This window comes from Esox lucius, chromosome 25 (genome assembly GCF_011004845.1).
Source record: "Esox lucius isolate fEsoLuc1 chromosome 25, fEsoLuc1.pri, whole genome shotgun sequence".
Lineage (NCBI taxonomy): Eukaryota > Metazoa > Chordata > Actinopteri > Esociformes > Esocidae > Esox > Esox lucius.
In genome coordinates, this window is record NC_047593.1 from 9,274,131 (window position 1) to 9,296,688 (window position 22,558).

Sequence of the window (22,558 nt, forward strand, 5' to 3'; positions counted from 1 at the left end):
GCTAGTCATCAGAAGGGAAGCTATAGAACAACTAAATTCATTGACGTTTCCCTTGAATTTGTAGACAATCCTGGGAATAGACAACGGATCAGCCTGAAACCTAAGCTTGACACTAAACCCAACCCACTCTTAAAACTCACACCAAATTTCAAACTTAAGAAATGAGATTTAAAAACTAAATGTTTAACTGTGGTTGAATACCCAAATTAAATGAGATCACTTTATTTGCACATTGCTTTATTAACTTTGGAGATGATGTGGTCCTTTGTTTTGTGACTTCAGATCCACTTAACAGCTCTGCTCCTTCATGACCAAAATGTCAATTTTGGTTACTCTGTAAAGAGACAAATATTAATGCAATACACTGGTTAATTTCTTAGGTTAACTGAAAAAGTTTGTACTGTACATGTACTTTGAATTCAGTGAAACCTAATGTAACAGTGTATTTCATTTAAGAACATTTAAGATACAATGCAGAATTGGGCTTTTTCTGTGATAAATGTTTGATTGAATTCAGCAGCCTAAAATGTAAGTCCATAAATGGGTGGCAGCATGAATGTAACTATGTGTAATGTAAGAATACTATATAAAAGCCTGTTTCCAAAAAAGTTGGGAAACTGTCTAAAATATTAAGAAAAACAGAATACAATGATATGCAAATAATTTAAACCCTATATTTTTAAATAGAAAATCATACAAAGACAATAGATAAAATGTTGTAACAGAAATGTTATTGTTTTGTGAAATATATATGCTCACTTTGAATTGATGCAAGCTACACCTTTCAAAAAAGCTGGGAATGGGGCAACAAAAAACAGGAAAAGTTGTATAATGCAAAACAAAAACCTAGTGGAACATCTCAACACTTTTTAGGTCAATTGGCAACAGGTCAGTGACATGATTGGGAAGAAAAAGAAACATCCCAGATAGTCTTTCAGAAGTAAAGATGCTAAGAGTTTTGGGGTCTCATCATCAACGATACATAACATCATCAAAAGATTCAGAAAACCAGGAGAAATCTCTTTACACAAGGTTTGTAAATCTCTTTACACCTCTCGGAACGATTTAGATAACGTCACGTCAGGCTCGCATTTTTCCATGTTACAAATTTATACAAAAACCACATTGCATTGCTTCTCAAAAAACAACAAACAACAACACAAACCGTTGTGGGGTGCTGTGCTTTCCCTGAATACAGGTTTCACTGCCTCACTGGAGGTGACTATTTAATCAAGAAGGCACGAGGGTATAAGGTTTATGAAAAATATACCATGGCTAGGAAATATATTGTTAATATACCACAAACCCCTCTGATAACTTTGCTATTACAAACCTGTTACAAAAACAATTTGAGCAGTAAAATAGTGATGTGACGTCATACCTGTGGCAAATGGTTTCATATACCACAGCTTTCAGCCAATCAGCATTCAGATTTCAAACCACCCAGTTTATTATGTTGTTTTCATAAAACGAATCTAGCCTTACAAGCCTTACAGTGACAAGTGTCAGAGCAGGGTTGTTTTCTTAATTGCTTTGCAATGTTAAACCAAAAACATTTTGTGTGTTCCGAATGTTCCACCCTATTTTAGGGCATTTCTTTGGATTTGTGTCTAGTGTTGTAGAAAGGAGAAAGGAGCAGTTGTGTACTTACTGTCTCTGGACACAGAGTGCACACTCGTTGGGGTACGTGTTGCCATCGGTGCCACACACAGGAGCAAAGTTCATTGGGCAAGCCATAATCTCCTCCATAATGCCGCAAGATGGCTGCAAAATAAAAACAATACTGTTAAGACCTACAGATCTAATATCTACTGTTTCTCTTAAAGATCAAGGATAGGAATGAAATCTTCATAACAGGTCGGATAATATTTCATGTACTGTTGAATAGGATTTCTAACTCATTTGGAGTCAGTAGGCTTTATGCATTGAAAATGGTCAGTTTTGCATTTCCTTCACTATGGATGAATGTTAGTAAAAGGAGAAAGTGATCCTAGATCTGTACCTATAGCAGGAATGTCACTCAAAGGAAAATTCACAGCAAGTTTAAGAAGCAACAGATACATATTGCACATTAGAAATAATAAGATCTGCCTTACATTTCTGTAATTTCCAGAGATCTCTTCTTCTGCGGCTAAAAAAACATGCCGTATGTTAGTTTGCACCGAGTGACTGAATCAAGTTATTTACAGAGGAACATCGTGACATATGGTTTCATACTTCCTGTAAATATTCAGCTAAATAAACTACATGCATCTTACAGAAAATAAGCATACTTTACCTGAAAAGGCGACACAAAGCATCACACACAGTAGAATTACTAGTTTTCCAGCCATGTTGTCTGAGGATAAACAGGGAGAGTGTCCTATTTAAAAGTCTCTCAGTGGTTGTAATGAGTTAAATGTGCTGAGAATCTTCACACCTGTCAAAGAGCCCCAAATGGGAACCTAACTTCTCTAATATGGGACACTACCTGTGAACAAAGTCCCACGGGCTCTCTGGTTGGTATTGCACAATAGAGGAAATAGGGTTGAGACATAAAAAAATGCTGTTTTTTGCCACAAATATTGTGACATTGACATTTAGGATATAATTTAACTAATAGGTAAGCCAACTGAGAACAGATTCTCATTTTTTTATTTAAACCTGACAAAATGCATTCAATAGCAAGAGGACTGGACAACACACACCAAACCACATTCATAATTAAAATATAATTACAAATGAACAAACACAAAGCATTATTGGCAGGGGAAAGTATCATCATAATCAAATTACACTGAATACAGCAAAACACAGATTTTATTATTAATCAGACAGCTGGAAGGACGGAGTTTTGATAAAAGTGACAATTTAGGGGTATTTTGCAATTTGTTCCAGTCCATGGTAGTGGACTGAAATTAATAAGGGCCAAATGAAGTGTGGGGGTTATGAGTGACTAGTATGTGAGATATCTACTGTACCGGAGCCCAGGTTAATAGGAAGAGCAGATGTTCAGGAGTGAGCAGAGGTAGAGGGGGGCAAAAGGGATAAGTGGATGCTGGTGACAAAGTGCACGGCAGTGTAGTAAAACACATGAATAATACATATGTTCGGGAACATTTAGTGGAATAACTGTCCATTGACATACTCAAGAATTGGCTGGATGTTACTGTTCACAAGAAACCAAATTTAGATTGAACTGGAGGCTGGACTTGACTGATGATATTGGTATTGAATAAGAGTGCACAATCCAGGCATGTGAGGGTGTTGCTCTAAACTGGATAGCATAGTCAGTACAAAGACAGATTAGAAGGTTTGCAGCAGTTAGCCCAATTCTTTGTAATTAGGTTTAAATGGCAGAAAGATCCAGATCATGGCCAGCTGATAGAAGGTCTAGATTTTGCAGCGCTTCTGTACCTTGCTCACCAGTTTTGCTACAACAGAGGTAACAACACTAGGTAACATATAACATCTGTTACAACGCAACTCACAATGAATTATTAAAAAACAGTAACTGCCTCAGTGCAGATTCGCTTTAGTATCAAGACAGTTATGTTCGGCTGTAGTTCTGTTTGGCTAACACAAATAGGTCAATGGCTATCATGCTGACAATTTCTCACAGCTTTTTTATTAGCTTATGAAGTGCAAATTTGAGGATCTGTTCCATCAGATCTTCTTTGAATTTGTGCCAAATCTTACATTGGAGGAAATACAGTTCCAAAATTCCTCCTCAAACTTGTCCAGATTGTTTAAAGAACAACAGATTATGATGTAATTCTTCAGAGAAGTAAGAGCTGAACAAAGAGTGATATTTGTCTGAGTGTCTGTTGGGTTGAGAGATCCAACAGAGACAACGTTTTGATGGACACTTTGCCCCAGCAAGGGCCAAAGGTCATTTCTGAGACTTTGTCTGTCTCTTTGGGAGTGAGGAAGATTATGGTGAAGAAGCTTTGTAGCAACCTGCTGGTTATGTTACGTGCACATGTACTTATTACTCATTGTATCTTGCCAGTCCACCTTTCTACCAATCAGAAGAATCCTTGAGATGTTTTGGAGCCCAGCAGTCTCGTGGTTGGTGGACAGGTTCAGGGGTTGTGCCGCTTCCATTGTTTTGTCTTTTTTATGTATGGGAACAAAGAGATACCTTGCTATCCATGTCTGTGATTTCCGCATTATCTTATACTCGACGAATGCCATGGCCACACAGCAGTTAATCAACATTATTTTGAAGAATTACACCATTTGATTGGAGAACTCCAGTCGCTATTCTAATATTCCTCCTCAGCATTTATTATATGATCTATTGAGGTTATAACAATCACTGCTTAAACTGATAATTCTTCGGCACTGGTTACAGAAACAGCTGCATAATGGCCGACTCTTTTGTCAATTTTAGACAGTTGAGCAGAGGATGTACAGTGATTCTAGTTTTCGCCATTATTAACATCCTAGGGTGTTTGTTTTATTCTATGGGTTATTCTAATTGGTTAGTACTAAACAAAGAAATAAATCCAAAACCAGGAAATCAAACATTGGGAATTCTGAACCTCCTGAGTGCAGAGGACATGCAGACACCAGCTACTACAACTTTGGGGAGAACGTTTGAAAAATGTCCTGATGAGCCACCACACCTGGGTGAGTAGCCTATCTAACATGAACAGCAGAGACAACATTATATTGCACCATCAAGCTCTATAACAGACACACATTGGCAGGGAGGTAGGACACAAGCACAAAGGTTTTCAAAAGGCAAACATTAGTAATGGGCATTCGAGGCTTCATTGCCATTCTTCTAGCAGCAGGATATTGTTCTAGCAGCGCTAATTAAGATTTTCCTTTTCAAAATAAAAGCCATCATTGAGATATACAAGGCAATATAGTTAATCTAGTCTGTCTATTTAGTCTGTAATTTTATGTTTAATGTCCGTTCCAATGTTGATCTTGTCTGTTATTTTTTATAGATTAGATTGTTAACCATATTGCCATATACATTTCAATGATGGCTTTTATTGTGATAAAGAAAATCTGAGTGCTGCCAGCATAATATCCTGTTGCTAAAATAACACTAATGAAGACTCGTTTGGCCATCACTAGCAAACATAGTATTAATTAAGTATTACCAACAAAAAACTAAAAAAAGGCACAAATGGCAGGAACAGGCAAAGGCAAACACACTAAAGACAATGACCAACAAGAAACACTGGTGCAGGAGGAACTTAAATAGGGACACAATGAGGGAGCAAACAAGGCACAGGTGGAAACAATAAGGACAAGGACAAGAACATAAACAAAACCCAAACATAACAGCTACATTCAAAAACAAAACCCAAACGGAACAAAACCTCACAATAACTGGGATCGGTGACAGACGATCTGCTAAACAATAGTCCAAGTTTTTCCACAAAATTAAACAAGAGACAAAATATACCTTTTTTATTTTCTGTATCCCAGAAATTGGTCGGTGGCCCAATCTAGTTACTGACGCCTGTTCTATGAATGCATACAAAGATTTATTATCACTAAATAATGGATAATAAGATTATTATTAATTATTGTAAGTCTTTATAATCATACAGCTTAAAATACATTATAGAGTAGCCTATTTGCATACTTTCTTAAATGTTTTCTTTTTCAAGTTATAAACCTGAAACCAGAAAGTGTGGCCTTCACCCAAATAAATCCTCTCAGCTTTTTTTGTTTAATCAGAACTGTTTTCCAAAAAGAACAAGGACATAAACAGGAACTCCTTGACACTGATAAGAAGTTATAAACCTGCAATAATATTTACAGTATAATTCTCTGCCATCCTCTCCACAAAAAGGCTTTACATACTACACTAGCATTTTGGCACCTACAAATGATAATTAATAGATATTAATAATTAATATCTCACATTAAGCCTATATTATTTGTTTCTAACAATATATAATGTGAAAAGATCACTTGGATCATTCCCAGTCAAGCCAAGCAACATTGTTCAGTTTGCATTACATTTAACTGTTTGGAGCAGCAATTATCGTTAGCTGTCTTGCTCAAGGACAGAAATATATAGTTTCTACCTTGGTGGTAAGGGGATTAGAACCAGGGACATTTCAGGCACTAGATAAATGCCCTACCTACAAGCCCACCTTGGCACCCTGAGATTTCCATTGAGCTTGTTTTTTTAGCCCTGGCCTAGGCTTAATCTGCATATGTGAAACCAGCCCTAGATCTGCTTTTCTTAATCTGCAGTGGGGCCTCTGAGGGTTGAGTTATCCACACCTGTCAGCTTGGACACAGTGAGGAAGGAGAACCCACATCTGCAGGTCGGAGGTCACTACAAGCCAAACGACTGCATCGCCCTTCAGAAGGTTGCGGTCATCATTCCCTTCCGCTATCGCGAGGAGCACCTCCAGTTCTGGCTCCACTACCTCCACCCGATCCTTCAGCGTCAACAGCTGGACTATGGCGTCTATGTCATCCAACAGGTAAAGCCGGAGGAACTAATCGTCTTTGTGAACTAGCCTTTCACAGTCTGATTTACTGAAGAAAACAATTCAGTTATCATACGTGTAATGTAATTCATTCCTGAAGGTTTCCACACAAGTAACCTCCCATCCCTCATTGAATGTTAATGTCTTAACATCCTAGAAGGGTCCAGCTGCAGAGCTCATTGCTCAGACCCCTCATCTCTCAGGCCCCTCATCTCTCAGGCCCCTCCATCACTCATCTCATAGGCCTCTCTCCACAGAAAGGATAGCAACAGCAGACAACACACTTAGGTCAAAAGGAATACACAATAAATGTATGAACTGTACACGGTGTCCTTTATCCTTGCCTGCTTAACAGTTATCCATTACTGTCTGCAAGATAAAAAGAATACTTTGTTTTTCAGACCTTCCCTCAAACTAAGTTTACTTCTCTTCTTGACATATGCTCTAGATAGGACACCGGCACTCATTTTGAAATGCAGCAACTATTATATATATTTTTTTATATACAGTTTATTACTAGCTGTTTTCATTAGAAAATTACTGTGACATTGTATAACAGGGAAATCACCTCTTTCATTATTAGCATGGAGAGAACACATTCAACAGGGCCAAGCTGATGAATATCGGCTACAATGAGGCCCTCAAAGAGTACGACTACGACTGCTTTGTGTTCAGTGATGTGGACCTCATCCCCATGGACGACCGGAACACCTACCGATGCTTCAGCCAGCCCAGACACCTGTCTGTGTCCATGGACAAGTTTGGCTTCAGGTATAACACAAAACTAAAACAGTCAACTCTTCTAAAAAGTATATGCACTCTCCCACATCCACCATTACCTTCAGTACAAAGCCTGAAAGAACAGTAAACAGGTATTTCTCGTCATGCTTAGGGATTCTAGTCATGCTTATCCTAACTTGGCTAACTTTTATGGGCTAGTGGAGAAAACTTGTGTATATGTCCATAGGTTGCCATACAATCAATACTTTGGTGGTGTCTCATCACTGAGTAAGGAGCAGTTCCTGAAAATCAACGGTTTTCCCAACAACTACTGGGGCTGGGGAGGTGAAGATGATGACATGTATAACAGGCAAGACCATGCATTTCAATCCAAACTGACTTTTAAACCTTAAACTATATAAAAGGCCGACCTTGATGACATCGTGATTTCATGCCAGTGTTCTGGGCAGATTCTCATACCGGGGCCACTTTTGTCAATAAGACATTAGCGTGATGGAGACTAATGAATGCAATGTTTATTGTAATGTAGAGGCATGTCATGGGTCACGCTGAAGTGCAATTCAGTTGGAATAAAAGTGTGGTTGATTTAGTACATAAACTGAAAATCCAATTGTAACAATTGAAAATGGCCTTTGTTTTGAATTCTTTCTCAAAGAACAAACATTTTAGAATTTTTAAGAAATCACACCTGACTATAGTGTTATCTGTTTGAATGAACCCCAACCCTGATTTCAACAGTATTTCTAATTTCTCTGGGATGTTTTTCAATGCAATAATAATCTCTGATTTCCACAGGGTGAGTTTCAGAGGAATGTCCATCTCTCGTCCGGATGGCCAGGTTGGAAAATACCAGATGATTCGACATGAAAGAGACAGACTGAACCAACCCAATCCCCAAAGGTACTGTTTTAGTATAGGAAAACGTTCCACAGCTAAGTCTAGTTGACGCAACAACCAATGAAAACATGCCAAGTCATCACTTATACTTGGCCAATGCAATCATGTGTCAGGTGTTCAGTCATGTGCAGTCATGTGCAGTCATGGGCCAGCAACGTAATACTCTGGAATATGGCCTAGAATAACCACATAAACCCAGATTACTGTCACAGCAGCAAGAAATGAACACAAAGTAAAATAAATTACATTACCATCAATTGGAGCCTCCATGACCAGTTATTTTAAATCCTGGTATTGAACCTGGGTTGTAGTGACACTTAGACACTGCTATGCAATACCTTAGACCAGGGTTTTCCAAACTTACAGCATAGTTCCACAGCCACCACCTCCATCTGTTGTCTCCTGTTAATTTTGTGCACCCCTGGGAGACCACAAAACCAAGATTGAAAAACCTTGCCTTAGACCACAGGTGTCAAACCGGTTCCACGGAGGGCCGAGTGTCTGCAGGTTTTCGCTCTCACCTTGTACCTGATTGATTAATGAGTTCACTAATTGGTTAGTTTCTACCCCCACCTGGTTGTTCAGGTCTGACCTGGGAACCAATTTAAAGGAAAACCCAAAGACCTGCAGACACTCGGCCCTCCGTGGAACCGGTTTGACACCCCTGACTTCGACTGCCCCGAAAGGCAGTACTCTTTTAGTTTGCATTATTATGGACTGTCTAAAATAAAGACATTTTCAGCCAAATACGAAAAAACGGGCTGTGAGCAAGGTAACCATGACCAGAACCAAATAGGTGGAGGCTGGGTGGTGGGTGGTTGGGTAAAAGAAAATGCAACCTCACACTATCAGATAAGCAGTGAGGCAGAGACTGTGAGTAAAACTGACCCCCATGCTAAGGTAGGAAGAGTATGCCGAATATGATTGGTGCAATGTCAGCTGACATATCACCTTATGTCAACATGCAGGCTCCTTCTGAACCTGCCCTGATCTTAATTCAGTTTGTGATAGGGATCGCAAGCTCCATAATCACAAAGGCAATACGTCTTAATCTGCCAACCTGTCTAAAATGACAGGTTTCTTTGCAGTGCTGCATTGGGTATTTATTTGAACATGGAACATGTTTTAAAACAGTGTAAATTCCATTTAAATATTAAGAAATGTGAACCTGTGTTATTGTTTAGAAAGTAAATTTTTGTATACAGGTCCTTGTCTCTTTTGTACTTCTAAGTATGGGCCTTTATTTTGAAATTCCCACAAATTTGACCCAGTGCTCCTTTTTTTGCATTGCTGATATATTTTTGTATTTTAGTATTAGCATTACAAAACTTGATACTGTCTATTTAAATAAGACTACATAAGGCATGTATGGTTTCTTTGGCCACCATACGTTTCTGTATACATATTTTGTTGTCATATGAAGATATAACAATAGTATTTTTCTTTAAATCACAGGTTTGATAGAATACAACGCACAAGACAGACGATGGATACAGATGGTATTAACTCACTGAAGTACGAAGTCGTCAAAGTGGAAAAGAATGCTCTGTTCACCAATATCACAGTAGAAGTGGGGTTATCTTAGTGTTTTTAAGATATTTATTAAACACACATATACAGTAGCTAAAAGAAAAACATACAGGGAACAATACAGAAATGAAGTGTACATTTTAATTGATTCTTTTTTCTTCATACAAAACCAAAATAATTGTTGGGAAGCCTGAAAAGAAGAAAACGGAAAAGGAAATTAAACGTTTGGTTGCAACAGCACTTGAGTTACTACCGGTCGTTACTTTGATTATTATTTTTATTTTTTAAATGTAATTTCATTATTTCCTACATGCAACATTGATGGTACAATTAAGGTTTTATTTGGAAGACTTTTTTATTGAAAGTATGAATTGCAGCAACTCCCTGAAGAGAAGTTTTCCTTCCTAATCACAGTATTTAAGAGTGTGTGCAGATTTCTTACTGTACGCAGTATGCATGCTTATTTTTTGTTGCACATTATTTGCATTTAATATTTTATAAAAGGGAGAAATACTTGAATGAAAAATGTAATATCAGTTTTATAAAAATGTATATAAATATGTATAGTTAAAGGGGCGTATAGATTACTAGAATACTGCCTAACGTTAACAAGACGGAATTTAAACAATAACATGACTGGTCTTTTCCTCATCTTCCCATACAGAGCGAGACCGGAAAAGCATTAACTAGTCCAGGTTGGTTTAGGTTGAGGGACTAGTACTCAGTGTCTAGGAGAGTGTGAGGGGACAACAAGTTAATTTAAACAGATAGACGGACCCGGCAAGAAAGTTAAAACGGGGAATATCACAGGCAGTGTGAAACATTTTTGTTTTCAGGGATTTTGGCCCACTCCTCCATACAGACCTTCTCCAGATCCTTCAGGTTTCGGGGCTGTCGCTGGGCAATACGGACTTTCAGCTCCCTCCAAAGATTTTCTATTGGGTTCAGGTCTGGAGACTGGCGAGGCAACTCCAGGACCTTGAGATGCTTCTTATGGAGCCACTCCTTAGTTGCCCTGGCTGTGTGTTTCGGGTCGTTGTCATGCTGGAAGACCCAGCCACGACCCATCTTCAATGCTCTTACTTAGGGAAGGAGGTTGTTGGCCAAGATCTTGCGATACATGGCCCATCCATCCTCCCCTCAATACGGTGCAGTCGTCCTGTCCCCTTTGCAGAAAAGCATCCCCAAAGAATGATGTTTCCATCTCCATGCTTAATGGTTGGGATGGTGTTCTTGGGGTTGTGCTCATCCTTCTTCTTCCTCCAAACACAGCGAGTGGAGTTTAGACCAAAAAGCTCTATTTTTGTCTCATCAGACCACATGATCTTCTCCCATTTCTCCTCTGGATCATCCAGATGGTCATTGGCAAACTTCAGACGGGCCTGGACATGCGCTGGCTTGAGCAGGGGGACCTTGCGTGCGCTGCAGGATTTTAATCCATGACGGCGTAGTGTGTTACTAATGGTTTTCTTTGAGACTGTGGTCCCAGCTCTCTTCAGGTAAGGTCCTGCTGTGTAGTTCTGGGCTGATCCCTCACCTTCCTCATGATCATTGATTCCCCACGAGGTGAGATCTTGCATGGAGCCCCAGACCGAGGGAGATTGACCTTCATCTTGAACTTCTTCCATATTCTAATAATTGCGCCAACAGTTGTTGCCTTCTCACCAAGCTGCATGCCTATTGTCCTGTAGCCCAGCCTTGTGCAGGTCTACAATGTTATCCCTGATGTCCTTACACAGCTCTCTGGTCTTGGCCATTGTGGAGAGGTTGGAGTCTGTTTAATTGAGTGTGTGGATAGGTGACTTTTATACAGGTAACGAGTTCAAACAGGTGCAGTTAATACAGATAATGAGTGGAGAACAAGAAAAACTAACAGGTCTGTGAGAGCCAGAATTATTACTGGTTGGTAGGTGATCAAATACTTGTGTCATGCAATAAAATGCAAATTAATAATAAAAAAAAAAGTGATTTTCTGGATTTTTGTTTTAGATTCCGTCTCTCACAGTTGTAGTGTACCTATGATAAAAATTACAGACCTCTACATGATTTGTAAGTCCTATCTCATCCTATCTCTAAGGGATCGCCCAGCCACCCTGTGGAGAAAGCTCATTTCGGCCGCCTGTATCTGGGATCTTGTCCTTTCGGTCATGATCCAAAGCTCATGACCATAGGTGAGAGTAGGAACGTAGATTGACCGGTAAATCGAGAGCTTCGCCTTGCGGCTCAGCTCTTTCTTCACCACGACAGACCGATACATCGACCGCATTACGGCAGAAGCTGCACCGATCCATCTGTCAATCTCCCGTTCCATCCTTCCCTCACTCGTGAACAAGACCCCTAGATACTTAAACTCCTCCACTTGAGGCAGGCACTCTCCACCAACCTGAAGTGGGCAAGCCAACCTTTTACGACTGAGGACCATGGCCTCATCCCCACCGCTTTACACTCGGCTGCAAACCGTCCCAGTGCATGCTGAAGGTCCTGGTTTGAAGGGTCAACACAACAACATAATCCGCAAAGAGCAGAGACGAAATCGTGTGGTCCCCAAACCTGACACCCTCCGGCCCCTGGCTGCGCCTAGAAATTCTGTCCATAAAAATTATGAACAGAACCGGCGACAAAGGGCAGCCCTGCCGGAGTCCAACATGCACTGGGAACAAGTCTGACTTACTGCCAGCAATGCGGACCAAGCTCCTGCTTCGGTCCTACAGGGACCTGACAGCCCTTAGCAAAGGACCCAGGACCCCATATTCCCGAAGCACTCTCCACAGGATGCCGCGAGGGACACAGTCGAATGCCTTCTCCAAATCCACAAAACACATGTGGATTGGTTGGGCAAACTCCCATGAACCCTCCAACACCCTGTAGAGGGTATAGAGCTGGTCCAGTGTTCCACGGCCCGGACGAAAACCACACTGTTCCTCCTGAATTTGAGGTTCTACTATCGGCCGTATTCTCCTCTCCAGAACCCTGGCATAGACTTTCCCGGGGAGGCTGAGAAGTGTGATCCCCCTATAGTTGGAACACACCCTCCGGTCCCCCTTCTTAAAAACAGGGACCACCACCCCGGTCTGCCATCCCAAAGGCACTGTCCGCAACCACCACGCGATGTTGCACAGGCGTGTCGAACCAAGACAGCCCCACAACATCTAGAGACTTGAGGTACTCAGGGCGGATCTCATCCACCCCCGGTGCCTTGCCACAGAGGAGTTTCTTGACCACCTCAGTGACTTCAGCCCGGGTGATGGACGAGTCCACCTCTGAGCCCTCATCCTCTGCTTCCTCAATGGAAGACGTGACGGCGGGATTGAGGAGATCCTCGAAGTACTCCTTCCACTGCCCGATGACATCCCCAGTTGAGGTCAACAGCTGCCCACCTCTACTGTAAACAGCGTTGGTAGGGCACTGTTTCCCTTTCCTGAGGCGCCGGACGGTTTGCCAGAATCTCTTCGAGGCCAGCCGATAGTCCTTCTCCATGGCCTCACCGAACTCCTCCCAGGCCCGAGTTTTTGCCTCCACAACCACCCGGGCTGCAGTCCGCTTGGCCTGTCCGTACCTGTCAGCTGCCTCAGGAGTCTCACAAGCCAACCAGGCCTGATAGGACTCCTTCTTCAGCTTGACGGCATCCCTTACTTCCGGTGTCCACCACCGGGTTCAGGGATTGCCGCCTCGATAGGCACCGGAGACCTTACTGCCACAGCTCCGAACGGCCGCTTCGACAATGGCGGTGGAGAACATGGTCCACTCGGACTCAATATCTCCAGCCTCCCTCGGGATCCAGTCGAAGCTCTGCCGGAGGTGGGAGTTAAAGATCTCTCTGACAGGAGACTCAGCCAGACGTTCCCAGCAGACCCTTACAGTACGCTTGGGCCTGCCGAGTCTGTCCAGCTTCCTCCCCCACCATCGGATCCAACTCACCACCAGGTGGTGATCAGTTGACAGCTCTGCCCCTCTCTTCACCCGAGTGTCCAAGACATACGGCCGCAGGTCAGATGAAATGACAACAAAGTCGATCATTGACCTGCGGCCTAGGGTGTCCTGGTGCCATGTGCACTGATGGACACCCTTATGCTTGAACATGGTGTTCGTTATGGACAAACTGTGACTAGCACAGAAGTATGTCCCCTGTAATACATATTTTTATACATACAGTTTTCTTCTTGACTTGAGTTTCTTCTTTTTATATTTTTTTGATGTTTTTGATCATCATTGTTTAGTTAGCATATATGTTTCTTCCCACAGTTTTAAACTGGGAAAGGTAGGCCTGATTTATTACTGATCTAAAAGCAACAATTGTTTTTGTACCTTAATTCATAACAATATTCTTACCAAAAAGCCCTAAGTTTATAGACACTTTTTATAGCCACAATTTTGTTAAATATTCTTCAAAATATTTTTTATTCTTAGATCATTCCTCTGAAAGTAGTCTGTTGACTAAGAAAATCTGTAATCAATCTTTCAATAACTAAACTTTAGATAATGATGTAAGTAATTAGGGCTTCTATTATGGCCAAATCAACTTTCACTAACAAAAAAAAACTACATTTAAAGTTGATTTCAGGTGATTTCTATGATAATGGTACTTCACTCAATGAGTCAGCCTGCTGGGCGACCTGTTTCACAACAACAACATAGACTATTCTGCTGTTACGTCATTCACTATGCTCTTCATTCTGAGACTGCTACAACTGACATTGATTGTGTACATGTCAAAATTAGACCTTTTAAACACGTGTGTTCTGGCTCTGGCTGAATCTTATCAGTTAGGGGACTTTTCATCACATGTAATTTTCATCGCAATTTTGAACTCTTGAGTTTTTAAGACCATGGGATACAGTGCTTTAAAAAGATCTATATTTACAGGGCAATCTGCCTTGGCAGCACCACTTCAACTACAGCACCAAAGGATCAACTTTATTCGCCAAAAGGGGAAGTTCTTTGACACACATGCCCAGGTGTTAACACAATAAGCACAACAATAGGCCTATGCACCAATAACCGTGTTACATTGCACATTTCAGTCAGCGGCACGTAACTAGTAACAATTTCACAATATTCACAAAATATGAAACAGCAAACCCAGTGTTAACCTCTACTAGGCCTAACAGAGCCCGGTAAAGGCTGAAGAGAGTTTTGCAGTCTCAACATTTTGTTCTCTTCATGCAACACTTCAGTTCTCACATTTGCGTTTAACCTCCACACGTAAGGTCAGGAGGTAATGTCACGGTCACTTGTTTTCAGACTACCCATAGATTACAAACGCCTGTTGTTTCATAGTCTGAGGAGAAATTATACCATTAAAAACAGGTGGGACAGGTTGAGCACACCAACGGGGGAATGTGATGGGAAAACTTGGTACCATTTGACTTTTATACTTCAGTCAGGTTTAAGGCACAGACAGTGAAATGGTGAAAAAACGATTTGGCTGCCTTTTGCTTTTAGGTCTGTTATATTTGTCACGACTCTTTTGGTATCTTTTAAGCTACTCAAAATATACTGAATCAGCAAGTAGTGCTTTGCAGTCCCATAGTGAAGATTATGATTACCGTCTGATGTCGGATTTATATAACTACATCGACTATGGTAAGTGATGTGGTGGGTGAGTTCAAAATATCAAGCAGTGGATATGCCGATCCTCCTTGCATTTTGTTTGAAATAATGAGAAATCTCAATGCCTTCTAATGGAACACGAATGGCATGATAGTCTAAAAGGTATATTACAGACAAATATCCTTTGGTCATAACTGTTACCTTCCATGTAATGGTGTATGACTTAATTTGAACAGTATTAACAAATGTATACGCTGTATGTATTTGGCTATGAGTAACAACTATGAATGATGTAGCTTTGCACTTGTTTTGCTTTGCGCGTTTTAGAGTAGGACAGAAATTGTCAGTTAGCTTGTATAGATGTGACAAGAAGATGAACGGAGACCATTGCTCAGTTACAATCATTGCATTACAATGTGGCTTTGTAGTTAATGCAGTGACCGCAGAATATCATAATATCATATCATAGAAGGAACCAAATAACTTTTCTTGTTTTTCCTTCTATTTACCGACACCACTTGATAATTTTTTTCCTTCTGTTGACCAACCTCACCCCACTCCTCCTTTGGTTTCTTTCTTGCATGAACACCAAGCGTGTGTTATTTAATTGCCAGGCTCCATTCATGTTCTCCTCTGTGATAGCTGAGTGTTTAAAGAGTTTGGGCCACCTGATCCCAGAACTTTCCTTGCATCTCCAAGTTGTGCTGGTTTTTGCTGCAAAGTCAGCACTCTTGCAACGCCAATGTTGTGGATTTTATTCCTACAACTTTAAATAAGGTCTCGACAAGAGCATACAACAAATGATTAAATGTAATATGACTCTCAGGTTATTTATGGGTCAACTATAAAGACCTGCAAAGAGTAAAATATTTCTCACACTCAGATTCATGATGATGTGGGCACAAAACATCAACAAACCCCTCCCACAAAACATCAACAAACCCCTCCCATCAACAAACCCCTTCCACAAAACATAAACAAACCCCTCCCATCAACAAACTCCTCGACTGAACCAGACTACTATTTTATTTTTCAGTAAATTCAGATGCCAAGGACCCCAAGAAGGAGAATGAGATCAAACAACTCAACAAATGCCCGGATCTCTCGCCACTTCTCGGTACACGGTCACACATTGAATACAGTATTCTGTATATGATTCTCTACCAAAAAAATCAGCTTATTGTTCAATTTCTGAAGGCGCCAAATTGCCATATGAATTATTACTACTGTAATGGGTTTATTTACACATCACGTCTATCCTAATCGACAGTGGGACAATTTGTAGTTGAGTTCTCTACGCCTGTTAGTTTGGAGGCCGTGAGGGAAGAGAACCCAAATCTGCAGGTCGGAGGTCGCTACAAGCCAGACAACTGCATCGCCCTTCAGAAGGTTGCTGTCATCATCCCCTTCCATAATCGTGAGGAACACCTCCAGTTTTGGCTCCACTACCTCCATCCTTTCCTACAGCGCCAACAGCTGGACTATGGTGTCTATGTTATTAATCAGGTACCATGGAAATTCTACACCTTTTAGCAGATTCATAATCTTAAATGGACCCTTAATAAATGAAATGGGTTCTGAATATTTGACACCAAGCACCTTGTAGCATTGGCCATAGAAGTGTAACCCACCAGCAGGGGGCAGCAACAGATTTGTCCTCACTTCATGCCTTCACTAGGACGGGGAAAGCATGTTCAACAGGGCCAAGCTGATGAACATCGGCTACACCGAGGCCCTCAAAGAGTACGACTACGACTGCTTTGTGTTCAGTGACGTGGACCTCATCCCCATGGACGACCGGAACACCTACCGATGCTTCAGCCAGCCCAGACACCTTTCTGTGTCCATGGACAAGTTTGCCTTCAAGTGAGTGTTATGCTCTATGGTACTGACACAGTCCAGGGTGCTGTGAGCCATAATAAGTACATGGGTAAAGTCAACACCGTTGTTATTAATACTGTAAATACCCGAGCGAGTACATGTCTACCTCCTGCAGGGCTACTCAGAGACCTAAGACTAACCCTTGGGGGTACCCTGCAACGTGAAAAGAGAATATAATATACAATAATGAATGTCATTTAGCAGACTTATCGTCGGTTTCACCAACACTGTTTTAAGCCTAGTCCTATCCAATTGACATGGTGTGGCAGTACTTAAAATGTGCAGTGACTTTTATAAAATGGAGAAAAAAAACAACTTTATTACCATGGAATGAATGAAAGGTGGCAAAAAAATGTTTACGGTGCTTTATATCTAGTTCAGCACATTCATGTATTTATTGTCTTTGTCTGGTCCATAGGTTGCCTTATAGTCAGTACTTTGGTGGTGTCTGTTCACTGAGTAAGGAGCAGATCCTGAAAATAAACGGGTTTCCCAACACCTACTGGGGCTGGGGTGGTGAAGATGATGACATTTTCAAGAGGCAAGGTCATGTTTTACCTTGTAGACATTCAGCATTGCTCTTTATCTTACTATTATGTAAAATGTCTGTTCGGTTAAAGTGACATTATGCTAATCAAATAATTTCATCAATGTTCAAACACGATGTCACACAGATTAAACCTAGTCTCGGACAAAAGATATAGGACTATTGCCTAGGACTGTGCTATGTCTGTGTCTACCAAACTGACCCAAAGATGATTAAATCTTTTGGAATTCTGCCTGATTTCCACAGGTTGAATAACAGGGGAATGTCAAGCTCCCGGCCAAATGGCGTGATTGGAAAGTTCCGGATGATCCCTCACATCAGAGACAGAAATAACAATGAAAATGATCAGAGGTAAAGCTTTAGAATGAACACCCGCAATAGGTTCTTTAACAAGCTTTCCACTACCTGAGTATTTATACCAGATTTCAGGTGTCAAGATACTGTTTATTCTAATGAGGTGGGCGTGGCAGGTTTTATAATTCAAATACCACTAAATTAAAAAGAAGTGGGGAGGCTTTGGTATATGGGGTGGTGTGTACTTTCTGTGTAGACCATAGCACAGAAGCATTTGCGCGGTTTAAATCCGCATAGGGGACAGACTCTGCTCAAACCACGCAGAATTAATCCCGGATTTTAAATGATCTCATGCAGAGCTGACTTCTCTGATATTGTTTAATCTTTTTGACCAGTGTGAGAAATCTCAAAGTCTAAGTGAAAAAATAGGTTACAGGTTGTAACTCAGACATTTTCCATCACTAATATGTTTCCAACAAACTAACATTCACAGCATTAGTAGAGCAGTGCAGAGTTCTCTACAATTACATTGAATAACAGATTGACATCTGCTGTCAAAGTCATGTAATTTGCTATGAAACATCAAATCATCCAAAATCAACTCACAACCACACCATTACAATGAATACTTTTTTGAAAGCTTAAACCTAACTATTTACCTGATTATTCTTTAAATGTTGATGACCGTTTATTATTTTGCCCTACAGGTTCAAGAGAATGGCTCACACAATTAAGATCATGGACAAAGACGGCCTCAACTCTCTCAAATACAAAGTTGTCGCAGTGGAAAAGCATGTCCTGTTCACAAAGATCACAGTAGATCTGGGGAAACCATTCAAGAACAGCCAACGGAAAAACAACTAAATATATCATTATCTATTTTATGCATTATCAAACTTGTATATTAATGCCCCATACCGTTTGGAACCCTTAAAAGCCTGGAGGAAGTCTGGGAAACCTGTCAACCATTCATATGTCTAAACAATATCAAAATAACGTTTTCCCACTTCCAGACATTCATTGTGAAAACAGAGCACAGAAGGGTGTCAACTAATGGACTCCCAACCTTAACTTGATGTGCTTCTGTGCTGGACCACACATTTTTTTGATTCCAAGTCAGTCTAATTTCTTCTCCAATCTAGATTTTAATGTTGGTGTTGTTACCCTTGCAAGAGGGAGAGTGCACAAAGTGAAAAAAAAAATATAAAAAAAAGAATATTCCACCTATCTTTATTTTATGTTTATTGGTGCAAAGCAGCATCAAAAAAATCTCCTTGTGTTCTGACACACAACGTGGCGCACATCGCCCTCTTGTGGCATTGTCTGCTGACACAAACGGACTACTGGTGCACTAAGTTTGATGATCCTGTCATAAAATGCAAAGAATCTCACCTACCCACTGGAATAATAAAAAAAAAGTGAGAAAAGTTAATAACCCAAAGAAGTTGGGCATTGCGCATAGTTGACCTGTCTGTCTGTCGCTGGACATGATGTTGATGTCAACTATCTGCATATATGAGAGGTGAAAGAGCATGGAGTGGAACTAGGACGTTAAACTTAGCCGGAACGAGGTGTGGCAAGAATGGAACCGCAACTCACTGTTCATAAAACTCCCTGCTGTTGCCATCAAACCCCTGCAACTTATCCAGAATGCCGCAGCCCCTCTGGTGTTTCAATCAATCAATCAATCAATCAGGTGTTTAACCTTCTCACATCAGCCCACTTTTAGTTGAAGCTTTCATCCCATTCAAGAGCAGCAAAGTGCCTCCTTTGCTGCTCTACTCTGCACTGGCTGAACAGGACGGGCCTGGCCCAAGGACTGTAATCCTCTCTAGTACGCAAACTCACCTGACAATAAGTGACAGTAAGGTCAAGGTACACTTCTGGATTTAAAAACCAAGTGGCTGACGCTGGAAAACAAGTGGTTGAGAAGAATTCCAAGGTAAGAGCTAATTTTGTTTTCAGAAAAGCATCTAGACCGTCGATGACAATTGGATCCCCAAGAGCTGCGATCCTCATCGGGAAGGCGTGGCTTCCAAGTCGACTCGAGCTCTTATTGGATTTGAAAGGTGTGACAGGATTGGTCAGGTTGCGTGTGCAGTGATAGAGCGTACCCTATGGGTGTCATACTGATGTGACTGTCTGAAAGGGAACCATTAATGAGTGACACTATCCACACCAGCTACGTATCGCAGGCATTTTGATATTTTCCATTACAACATGTAGCCCAAACTAATATGAATTAAAAAATAAATAATCAAAGTAATTGCTAATGGGACCATTGATGGCCACAACCAGGAATTTATTGTTAATGCATCAATTCAGGTATTATGTTGTAATATTGATTATTGTCTAATTTGAATGCAGATTCCATTTTTGATACTGTAATGTGCTATACATCAAACCAGGGCTTTGACATTTAATTTTCAAACTTGCTCAACTGTCAATATAAAAAAACATATTTTGCAACTTTATTTGCACAATGGTTTATTAAATTCTCATAATTAGGTCATTTGTTTGGTAAATTCAGACCCCCTCAGCTTTAGTACTTAATGTCCCAAAACGCCATTCTGGTTTCTCTGTAAAGAGGCAATGTTATACACTGATTTACTTTGTTGAATTTCATTTAATATGGTTATATTATACGTGTAGCTGGATTTCAATGAAGTCTGCTCTGGTAGGGGGAAAATATAGTTTGACATCAAAGCACTTTACTGTGAGAAAGAATGAAGGAGCCTGCAGTAAGGGATTTTTGTTGGCAGGGCATTAATTACCTTTAATTACCTTTCCAACATTAAATATAGCTACGAACCTTCCTTAAAGTTCTGCTTATCCAATAAAATCACTGGAATCTAAATTAGAGGACTACTAAGATCTCACATTCTATTCCATGTCAAAATAAAGTACAGCAACAACATCCAAGGAATACATTAGAGCCTGACAAGCTACAAGTTTCAGTATGGAATGAACCATGACGGAGTTGAGACAGAATGAGGGAAGTTATTCCTGCAGGATGGCAACAACTGAAAATTAGATTTACTATTTTATTTGTAAAGCCCTTCTCTCCCACGCAATATTTTGAGTAAAATTATAAATACAATCTAAAACCCAGAAAACCCCGTCCCGTAGAACTGGGTTTAAGGAGCTGATCTAGTCTACCCTGCCGCCTGGATTCAGTTCTCCACACCATGGCAGGTGGCTGAATCATGTTTTTCCACACATATACATGAAAAGGTGACAAGAAGTGTTACACATAGTAGAACCACTGGTTTTCCAGCCATGTTGTCTTAGGGTAAGGGAGTGTCAGTGTCTTATTTAACAATAAAACTTCTCAGCATATAATCTAAATTGTGAATAACCAGGACGCTTAAATCCACTGTGCTAATATTTAATTGTGAACGTGCACCTCAAACAAACTTGACCCAAATGATACATGCCAGTTTCGTAGTTAGCCCTGGGCGTCCGAAGCTATAGCCACGGATCTTTTATGAATAGCCACGGATCTCAAGTGGAACAAAAATAATAATAAGTATAAAAAAAATAGCCCCTGATCAATTAATCTATAATTCCGATCGCGCATTATGACAATGTGAACGTGTAGCCCGCAAGCGTGTACATCGAACTTTTCCGCATGTACATTCAAAACCCTGTACTTTCTGTTCCGGGCGGGGCGGGGCGGTGGGCTAACCCCCGAATGTATTGTTATCCTTATAGCGACGCCTCTGATACATGCATAAAGAGTTGGGCAGTAACGCTGCGTTGGTGATCGAGGCATTATGCCAGATGTCCGGCAGATACGGTATCTCTATGCAATGCAGAGGAACCCATGGTCAATATAGATTTCTGCACAAGTACATCACCGATGTGGAATTAGACTCCAGTGGGGTGCACGAAGGAATGAAACTTCATTTCGCTAGGCTTTATTAGGATTATGACACGTGAGCTATTTCAGTCTATTGTCAACATAAAACATTGTAATTTAATTATGCAGTTTCTACAGGTTTTATATCAGCTTCCTTCCTAGCCTTCAGAATTAATATGAGTCATAGCGAAACCTTCTGTGAGGCCTGTAGAAACGTATTAGTCTCAGTTTCACATGGTATCACAATCCAAGAGGGATTGCAACACCTCAAGTATAGACGTTAATCCCAACAGTAAAATGTAATCATCAAGGCAGCCACACGGACAGTTTAACTGTTAGCAAACGCAAACAATTGACTGGGCAACACTCAACTGAATACATCCATCAATACTGGCTGGCTTGCTTAGTGACAAGCAGAGTTGGTGACTCAAGTTGCACCAATAAGTTGACTTGTGACTTGACTTGCGATCTGTTCAAAGGATTTAAGACTTGACTTGGATTTTTTCACACTTGGAAGGTAAATATAGAATAGCTAAAACTAAGGAAAAAACCTGCCTTCACACTTTGTTCTGGTCTGGTAGCTCAAGTGATTAAATATGAAAGTCACCTAGGTAATGTTAGATTTTTTACATTCAGTGAGAAGCCTAATGACAGTTCGCTGTCAAGAATTGGGCTGTTTCTAATCTTTGCCAGCTAATTCGTTACAGTAGCTAATATCTAGTCAACACAACCATATAGTTCAAAAAGAGCTGTTAGCTCATGGCTAACCTATGTAAAATTGTCAGACAATTTGGCTAATATGCC

At 40.7% G+C, this 22,558-nt stretch overlaps 3 protein-coding genes across 4 annotated transcripts; 2 read left to right on the top strand and 1 right to left on the bottom strand.

Moving 5' to 3' along the window:
* Positions 1 to 188: 188 nt before the first annotated feature.
* Positions 189 to 2,443, bottom strand: LOC105022910 (probable pancreatic secretory proteinase inhibitor). Its single transcript, XM_010891680.5, has 4 exons — positions 2,279 to 2,443; positions 2,097 to 2,131; positions 1,652 to 1,764; positions 189 to 334 (listed from the first exon to the last, which is right to left on the bottom strand). The coding sequence occupies exons 1-4, from the start codon at positions 2,331 to 2,333 to the stop codon at positions 289 to 291; spliced, it is 249 nt and encodes an 82-aa protein (XP_010889982.1). The 5' UTR covers positions 2,334 to 2,443; the 3' UTR covers positions 189 to 288.
* Positions 800 to 10,498, top strand: LOC105022911 (beta-1,4-galactosyltransferase 1). 2 transcript variants are annotated; one of them, XM_034291093.1, is made up of 7 exons: positions 800 to 1,032; positions 4,501 to 4,614; positions 6,211 to 6,446; positions 7,036 to 7,223; positions 7,420 to 7,542; positions 7,989 to 8,093; positions 9,546 to 10,498. In XM_034291093.1, exons 2-7 carry the CDS (start codon positions 4,545 to 4,547, stop codon positions 9,673 to 9,675), a joined length of 852 nt encoding a protein of 283 aa, XP_034146984.1. In that variant the 5' UTR covers positions 800 to 1,032; positions 4,501 to 4,544; the 3' UTR covers positions 9,676 to 10,498. The 2 variants fall into 2 exon arrangements, with proteins under 2 accessions (XP_034146984.1, XP_010889983.5); XM_010891681.5 differs by lacking the exon at positions 800 to 1,032 and having other exon boundaries at positions 2,578 to 4,614.
* Positions 10,499 to 15,057: 4,559 nt separating this feature from the next.
* On the top strand, positions 15,058 to 19,730 carry LOC105022921 (beta-1,4-galactosyltransferase 1-like). Its single transcript, XM_034291094.1, has 7 exons — positions 15,058 to 15,203; positions 16,207 to 16,287; positions 16,441 to 16,676; positions 16,849 to 17,036; positions 17,470 to 17,592; positions 17,845 to 17,949; positions 18,600 to 19,730. Exons 1-7 carry the CDS (start codon positions 15,173 to 15,175, stop codon positions 18,754 to 18,756), a joined length of 921 nt encoding a protein of 306 aa, XP_034146985.1. The 5' UTR covers positions 15,058 to 15,172; the 3' UTR covers positions 18,757 to 19,730.
* Positions 19,731 to 22,558: the final 2,828 nt, after the last annotated feature.

Coding starts and splice junctions, on each gene's coding strand:
- LOC105022910 (XM_010891680.5), bottom strand. CDS start 2,333: ATGGCTGGAAAACTAGTAATTCTACTGTGTGTGATGCTTTGTGTCGCC. Junction 2,132..2,278: donor GCTTTGTGTCGCCTTTTCAG/GTAAAGTATGCT, acceptor ATGTTTTTTTAG/CCGCAGAAGAAGAGATCTCT. Junction 335..1,651: donor GCACTCTGTGTCCAGAGACA/GTAAGTACACAA, acceptor GTCTCTTTACAG/AGTAACCAAAATTGACATTT.
- LOC105022911 (XM_010891681.5), top strand. CDS start 4,350: ATGGCCGACTCTTTTGTCAATTTTAGACAGTTGAGCAGAGGATGTACA. Junction 6,447..7,035: donor GCGTCTATGTCATCCAACAG/GTAAAGCCGGAG, acceptor TTTCATTATTAG/CATGGAGAGAACACATTCAA. Junction 7,224..7,419: donor ATGGACAAGTTTGGCTTCAG/GTATAACACAAA, acceptor ATATGTCCATAG/GTTGCCATACAATCAATACT.
- LOC105022921 (XM_034291094.1), top strand. CDS start 15,173: ATGTCGGATTTATATAACTACATCGACTATG. Junction 15,204..16,206: donor ATATAACTACATCGACTATG/GTAAGTGATGTG, acceptor TTTATTTTTCAG/TAAATTCAGATGCCAAGGAC. Junction 17,037..17,469: donor ATGGACAAGTTTGCCTTCAA/GTGAGTGTTATG, acceptor TCTGGTCCATAG/GTTGCCTTATAGTCAGTACT.